The sequence below is a fragment of the Pecten maximus genome, chromosome 16, assembly GCF_902652985.1.
Source record: "Pecten maximus chromosome 16, xPecMax1.1, whole genome shotgun sequence".
In the NCBI taxonomy this organism is placed as follows: domain Eukaryota; kingdom Metazoa; phylum Mollusca; class Bivalvia; order Pectinida; family Pectinidae; genus Pecten; species Pecten maximus.
The window spans coordinates 14,843,955-14,851,786 of record NC_047030.1 but is presented as its reverse complement, the minus strand read 5'-3'; the positions used below and the strand labels follow the sequence as shown (position 1 = coordinate 14,851,786).

Genomic DNA, 7,832 nt, shown 5'->3' with positions numbered 1-7,832 from the left:
TATTCGCCTGGCAATGGCGGCGATTAGGAAAGGTAGAGTGAGTTTACAGACCTTCAGTGTGGGTGCGTGTATTACACTGCTACCCTGTATCGGCGTGTTGGGCAGAAACTTCCAAAACATATGGGATGACTTCTGGATCCTGCTTCTCCTGGCCTACATCGTGTGTTACAATGGAGTCCTGTTTGTCATGTACAACGTCCAGTGGAACCAGAAAGACTTCTACAAGGTTGTCGGATCTGACACGTTGTTAACTTGTTTATTTCATCAAAAAGAGAGAAAATGATGAATACAATGTTTATTTATCAAAGAGAGAGAAAATTATGAATGCAATATAAAGATATATGATAGAGCATTTCAAAAGGAAATCAATTGCATTTAAATGCTTTTTAAACAAGTTTCATAAAATACTAGAAAATTAAATAGAAATTTTATGTAAAGTTGATAATATATACTGTATGCTGTTAAATTCACTGAAATATTTTATTTTCCCTCATTTTTATGACAATAATATACCAAAATCCTCCAATTTTTTTCTTAAACCACTTGCTGTTTTCACATTGAAAATGGGCCTATAAGGTAATTAAAAAACAAAAACTTTGTGATTTTTCAAATTTCCCCTTTTCAGTACTGGTTTTCTCCTTTTGTCCAAGAAGTGCAGTTTCCCCTAAATTCTAGATTAGTCTATTCTGATGATGATGATGATGATGATGTACATGTATGTTCATGTTTGTCTCATTGAAAATTGTAACAGCATGGAACAGATGCAGACTTCATTAGTGCTGCCTAACTGATATGAAGACATCCAGCAGGGCACTCCACTCTGTCACATCATACTGGCAAAGGGCAAACTTGTTGTCTCAGTCCCCTAAATGTTGAGCACTAATTAAATCACTTTATCAGAAACTATTATTTTAATAGCCTCTGGTATGTCTTAGCAAGGGAAAGATCCAAAATCCTGTTTCACGGTGGTGTGAGGCGGTGTCAAAAGAGATATTAGGAAGAGATGAGAAAAGATGCATGAAAAGATGAGATCCCATAATGAAATTAAATTACCTTTTATATAATTATGAATCATGCAATGGGGGCAGCAAGTAGTTCTTATATCAGGGAGACCCCTGTTTTCTTACTCATAATTGAAAGTCAGTACAATAAAACTTCGTTATGGCATAACCGAAATGCCAGAAGTTTTTAGATTATGAGTTAAAATATTAACTTGGTCTTAATTTCCCAACAGGTGGCAGTGCGAGCAGCGTTTTTGGGAACAGTGTTTGGACTTGGGATACTCATAAGTGTGTCTGGAACAACATGGAAATATTTTGGCTGGTACATAGTTGCACTGAGCTTTTTCCATTTTTCTGAGTATTACACAACAGCTGTAACCAATCCACGCTCACTGACGTTAGACTCATTCCTCCTGGATCATAGTCGAGAATACAAACTAGCCGCGATGGCCAGCTGGTTAGAATTTACTATTGAGTGGTACATAGCTCCAGGTAAGATTTTGTAATCACTTATAAATATAATTTCCTATTGTCGCCTACAAGTGTCAATTCATGTTATTGCCTTATTAAAAAAAGAATTAAAGAATTAAATCATGATGAAGATATTTATAGATATATAGACTATAGCTACCAGTCTATCTACTTTAATCTTGTGGAATTGCAGAATTAACATTGTAGCCAATAGATCATTTGAGCAACACTGAGAGAAAATTAAAACTTGATGCACTGTATATCACTGTATAACTATAACACTTTATTGAGTTTATTTATATCAATATTAATTTTATTAAAATGAAAACTTAATTTATTTATTCTTAAATCTTATTGTTATAATATATTGCGTGATTTTGTGGTAATGTTCTCTTACACTTTACCTGATTTCAGGTCTGAAACAGTTCCATATGATCAGTTACGTGGGCTTGTTAATAGTACTTCTAGGGGAGATAATCCGTAAGGCCAGTATGTTCACAGCTAAGACAAACTTTAACCACTACGTCCAATACATCAAACAAGATGGCCACACACTGGTGACATCAGGCATCTACTCCTACTGTCGTCATCCATCATACGTGGGCTGGTTCTACTGGAGCATCGGCACACAGGTATGTCACAAAAAAATGTCCATAAAAATATAAATGTTTGTTTAGGGTCACATGAGGCAAAAACCACCATACCTGAGGTATCATCACTTACCGGTATGTTCTGAAACAAGTTTGGTGAGATTCAGTATATCAAACATGATGTATGATACATTTGAGTGATTTAGATTACTAGATTACTAGTGACTAAATTGGTCGAAAATACACATTCACAATCATGTATTTTTTATGTACAGAATATTTATAAGAGTTGCCTCCCCTATGCAAGTTGAAAATAGTTGACCTCCCACTTGACATGGGTACTATTTGGAAACATCTCGAAGACTCGGCTTGTTGACAAATATATATATTATAGATTCTGTTCCTGACATATACATGGTAAAACTGCCTAATTTCTATACAACAATTCATTATTGCACTAGTCTGGTAACAAATCAAGTGTACTAATTACTATGAAGAAAATATATTGTAAAATTTTAACTTCAAAACTCATTTAAAAAAAATTGTTTGATTCACAGCTGATCCTGTTCAATCCGGTATGTCTGGTGGGTTATACAATTGTTTCATGGAAATTCTTCAAGGAAAGGATTTATGAAGAAGAAATTTATTTGCTCAACTTTTTCGGAGAACATTATTTGGACTATCAGAAGAAAGTTGGCACTGGTTTGCCGTTTATTTCAGGGTACCGGGGAGAAATGTAGGCTCTGTGATAATTATGCATATAGTCTAGAAACCAAATTTATGCCTTTAGCAGCTGAATTCCATTTATTATGACATTCATAGATATTTACGATGGTTTTGGATAACTATTCAACAGGACCTTGTTGTTATCTTCTGAGCATGCTATGCATGTTTTCATTTATGCTATATCTATTGGGCTATTTATCCGCAAATAAGCACCTGCCATCAAATAAGCCCCATTCTTCGTTTTTGCAGAATCAATTTTAAAATAATAAACTGGAAGTGCTTCACAAACAAGTCCATGCACTCCACCAAACTTTAATAGTATTTTTTTACACCATGGGAAGGGGCTTATTTGAGGATAAATACTGTATTAAATTGATTTCAATATGAGTCGGACGTTTCGGGTCCAATAACTATGATAACTTACTATAACTCACTTTATGTTTAGTATACATATCATTATCTCCATTGTCCTTTAAGTGACTATGTACCGTTACATGTTCTGTTTTAAAAATATTTGTGATATCACTGAATTCTTCACATTAATTACATGTAATTTTATAAGTGTATAAGTTATAAGGTATAAGTGATGTTCTTTACATCTTTCTAGACGTTGTCAGTTTCGAAATAAATGTCCCTGTGATAATGCAAAATTTACAATCTACTCATGATCATTAATACTGCATAAAATATATCTTCCAAATTCCCTGTCTAAAATGAGGAAAAAAAACAGATTCCAGCTCTGTAATTTTTAATAACTTTACGTGATAATGTTAGAACTATATAATATATTACTAGCATGTTGGTAGCACTACATGATAATATATGGTAACAATAGAAATGATACAAATGCTATCACATGAATTTTATGTCATTAGTATGTGAGTAGAATGTATCCAGTAAGTTGTCTAGAGCGCTCTACCTCATACTGCTAAAGGGATGATACAATGATCCCATTGTTTGAAAGAGGCATGTCAATATTTATATCAGTTTTACAAGATAAAGGCATAGAGTTAAGGAATTATTGTCTGTTTTTTAGAGCAAATAATATCATGTTTTTGAGAGCAAATGGTGTGTTTACATCAGTTGGGAGCAAATAATATCATGTTTTTGAGAGCAAATAATGTTTTTATTAAACAAGAACATCAAGTGATATAATGAAATGTTTTGGTAAGTATTTTGTTCGCTAAACCAAGTAAAAATATTTTTTAGGGAAAATTCAATTATGTTTTTAAGTAAGAATGATACTGGTTTACATTGTTGAAAGGCCAAATTTAATAGTATATTACAATAAGTTTGAATAATGTCTTGGAGGAAGAAGATCGTGACTTCGTTGGCCAATAGATTTGACTGACATGAAGGAAAAACATTTGATGATAGTATAATTAGATCAGAATTTTGTCAAATGAAAGAAGTTATGGCTAAATATCGAACTGGACTTAAAAACTTTCATGAAATATATTCTACATAACATACATCAGAGACAAGAACAAGATAAAAACCTCCAACTAGATTGATGTATTGAGTACGTATATACAGTGTATTTAAGATAACAAACACCTATATTTGGTCATTTAAGAAATATTTCTGTTGGAAAAATAATGATAAGATTATATCCTGTATAAGCATCTAAATGGAGAATTATTTGTATGGATGATTCCATGAGTTTTTATATCAGGTGTCCAGTTTTAACAATATTCTTCATTACTGAACACACAACATGTAATATATATTATGCACTATGATTTTTATGTGGAACACATTCCAGTAGTGTTTTATTTTTGTCAAGTTTTATTACTTCACTGTGTGTTTTTTTTTTAAGATTTCTGATTATTTATCATGTTTTATGAAAGGTTTCAAACTGGTTGTTTCTTCTGGGCAATTACTGTACATGCTGAATTCATGATGAAAAGAACTTAAATGTATATATGTACCTTATCAAAAACATCAAAATTTCAGATGTTGGTATATCTTCTTGAAAACTGCACGTTTTTTGCTTATAATAAACAACTTTTTTTTAACGGTTTTCATTTTTGGCGAATTTCTCAGTTTTTACACCTTGCAAAAAACATTGATTTCAGACAATACAAAATCGTTGAAAAATGACAAAAACCAAAAACTGCCCAAACAAAAGGTGTTTATGATATGCAAAAGTGCACTCAACCGTAAACAAATAAGTCTTGCAAAATTGAGACTCTCGACCTTCCGAGGGATTTCCTAACCTGCTAAATTCTGAGTGTATCTTCTTCACATTATGACGTCTATAACATGAAAATGTAGAATCTCTGTGTTGATATATTTGATACCAGAAATTAATACTTAAGTTCAAGAATTTTGTATGTTCTTTCTCATTTATGTCACCACATGAGAATTGTTATTGGAGATAACAAACTAAAAAATATAAATTTTCATCATTTAGATATTTCTTGGCAGTTACATATATGTATCAATGAATACCAAAATACGAATACGTTAAAAGATATTTAGGAGTTTTGGTCATGTCTTCATCACTGGTGTTCATTTAGGGGAAAACATCATAATACAATTAATTTTTCTATATGCATTTATAAAATAATTTTAGGCTTAAATGCTTTTAGTTAGCATTGAGTTGTTGTAGGTATTCCTGTATGATTTTAATATCATTATTAGTTTATTTTAGGACACACCACCTTGTGTTTTCACCTCTGTGAACCACTGCTGTACTAAAACTGCTGTTTTGTTCTAGAAACACACATCCAGGATATACCTTTAATCAGATTTCATCTCCACAGAGTGGCTACATATATGGTATCAATTGTGATTAATTTTCAGACCACTTTAGGGGAAAATTTCATTGAAATGTGAGAGAAATTGTAAGGGCTATTCCAGGAAATCATCTATCCCACCCCAGGACTCCAGGTTTTGTTAAGGGGTACCACCCATAGAATTTAATTAAATTACATAGAACTTATAGGAAGGAAATCCAACCATGGATAGAAGTGATTTATTTTGAAGTCCTGGGGTCAGGTTTATGGTTTATTTGGTTTATATTGTTTAACGTTCGTAACAGCCAGGGTCATTTAAGGTCTTGTCGGGTTTTAGGGGTGGAGAAAAGCCTGGAAACTGCAACTGACCTGGACCAGGTAGATATTTTAATGGAATAGCCCTAAGTAGACTTGTCAGAGCTGTTAAAAGATCAAGACCCTTTCACTGCAACAGATATTGTGTAATCAGATATTTCTATGGTGCATCACTGTGATGCTGTAGTACTAACATCTCGGGTCTAGCTGAACTATAATGTCCAAAGAAATGGCTAGCAATCCTCAATACTCGAGGGTTATGATCACAACGCTCTCTAGTGTTAAAGCTTTGTGATTTTACTGAGGGGGTACGATCACAACTCTCTCTAGTGTTAAAGCTTTGTGATTTTACTGAGGGGGTACGATCACAACACTCTCTAGTGTTAAAGCTTTGTGATTTTAGTCTAGGGGTACGATCACAACTCTCTCTAGTGTTAAAGCTTTGTGATTTTACTGAGGGGGTACGATCACAACACTCTCTAGTGTTAAAGCTTTGTGATTTTACTGAGGGGGTACGATCACAAAGTTCTCTAGTGTTAAAGCTTTGTGATTTTACTGAGGGGGTACGATCACAACACTCTCTAGTGTTAAAGCTTTGTGATTTTACTGAGGGGGTACAATCACAACACTCGCTAGTGTTAAAGCTTTGTGATTTTAGTCTAGGGGTACGATCACAACTCTCTAGTGTTAAAGCTTTGTGATTTTACTGAGGGGGTACGATCACAACACTCTAGTGTTAAAGGCTTTGTGATTTTTACTAGGGGGTACAATCACAAACACTCTCTAGTGTTAAAGCTTTGTGATTTTACTGAGGGGGTACGATCACAACTCTCTACTGTTTAAAGCTTTGTGATTTTACTGAGGGGGTACGATCCAACTCCTCTTAACTAGTGATTTAATGAGGGGGACGATAACACTCTCTGGCTTGTGATTTATGAACACTGTGAAACTTTGGGGGGGTACGATCACAAACCACTCTAGTGTTAAAGCTTTGTGTGATTTTAGTTAAGTGGGTAGGGGGTTAGATACACCTTCTATGTGTTAAAAGCTTTGTGATTTTACTCAAGGAGTACGATCACAACACTCTGTAGTGGTGAACTTTGTGATTTTACTGAGGGGTACGATCACAACGCTCTCTAGTGTTAAAGCTTTGTGATTTTACTGAGGGGTACGATCACAACACTATCTAGTGTTAAAGCTTTGTGATTTTACTGAGGGGTACGATCACAACGCTTTCTAGTGTTAAAGCTTTGTGATTTTACTCAAGGAGTATGATCATAACACTCTGTAGTGTTGAACTTTGTGATTTTACTCAAGGTGTACGATCACAACGCTATCTAGTGTTAAAGCTTTGATTTTACTCAGGGGGGTACAATCACAAGGCTTAAAGAGCTGTGTGATTTTAACCACTGGAGTATCGAGGATGATGGCTGTCAGGCAGCAACAGTTTTTGTTTTTGGAAGAATCTTGGTTGGATATTGAAATATGAATATAAATTATTACTAAGACACAGTATTCAGTATCATAACTATATTGGCTCATAATTCTTTTTCCTTGATACAATATAAACAGTACATATATGTACAATGTATTTAAAATTACAATAGAAATGTAAAGTAATGGAACTTTGATTAGAAATTAGTGTATAGTGGTGTGTGTGTGTGATTAATACTAAATCTAATGAAATATGGGCATCGTTTGATTTTGGAAATTATTAAAAATATCATGTTATTTGATGTGTTGATTGTGTTTTGAATACAAAGTGATGGTTAAATCACAAAGAGAAATATTAGTTTCATACAGATGGTTGGAGGCATAAATTATTCCCATCTTTCATTCATCTGAACAAATTTGATAAGTAATTTTACAGACGGTCATTCTCTGGTAGTAACAGTGAAACTATGCTGATATATTTTAATGTTCATTGTGTCTATTTGATCCTCTCACATGTTTTTTTCAAATTGGAAATCTTTTAACTGTCGAACATA

The 7,832-nt window shown here is 33.6% G+C and overlaps 1 protein-coding gene across 1 annotated transcript; it reads left to right on the top strand.

Annotated features, from left to right (window-relative positions):
* The first annotated feature begins 13 nt into the window (after positions 1 to 13).
* LOC117345408 (protein-S-isoprenylcysteine O-methyltransferase-like) lies at positions 14 to 4,804 on the top strand. The gene is made up of 4 exons (XM_033908480.1): positions 14 to 226; positions 1,235 to 1,493; positions 1,887 to 2,104; positions 2,620 to 4,804. Exons 1-4 carry the CDS (start codon positions 14 to 16, stop codon positions 2,800 to 2,802), a joined length of 873 nt encoding a protein of 290 aa, XP_033764371.1. The 3' UTR covers positions 2,803 to 4,804.
* The last annotated feature ends 3,028 nt before the right edge of the window (positions 4,805 to 7,832 follow it).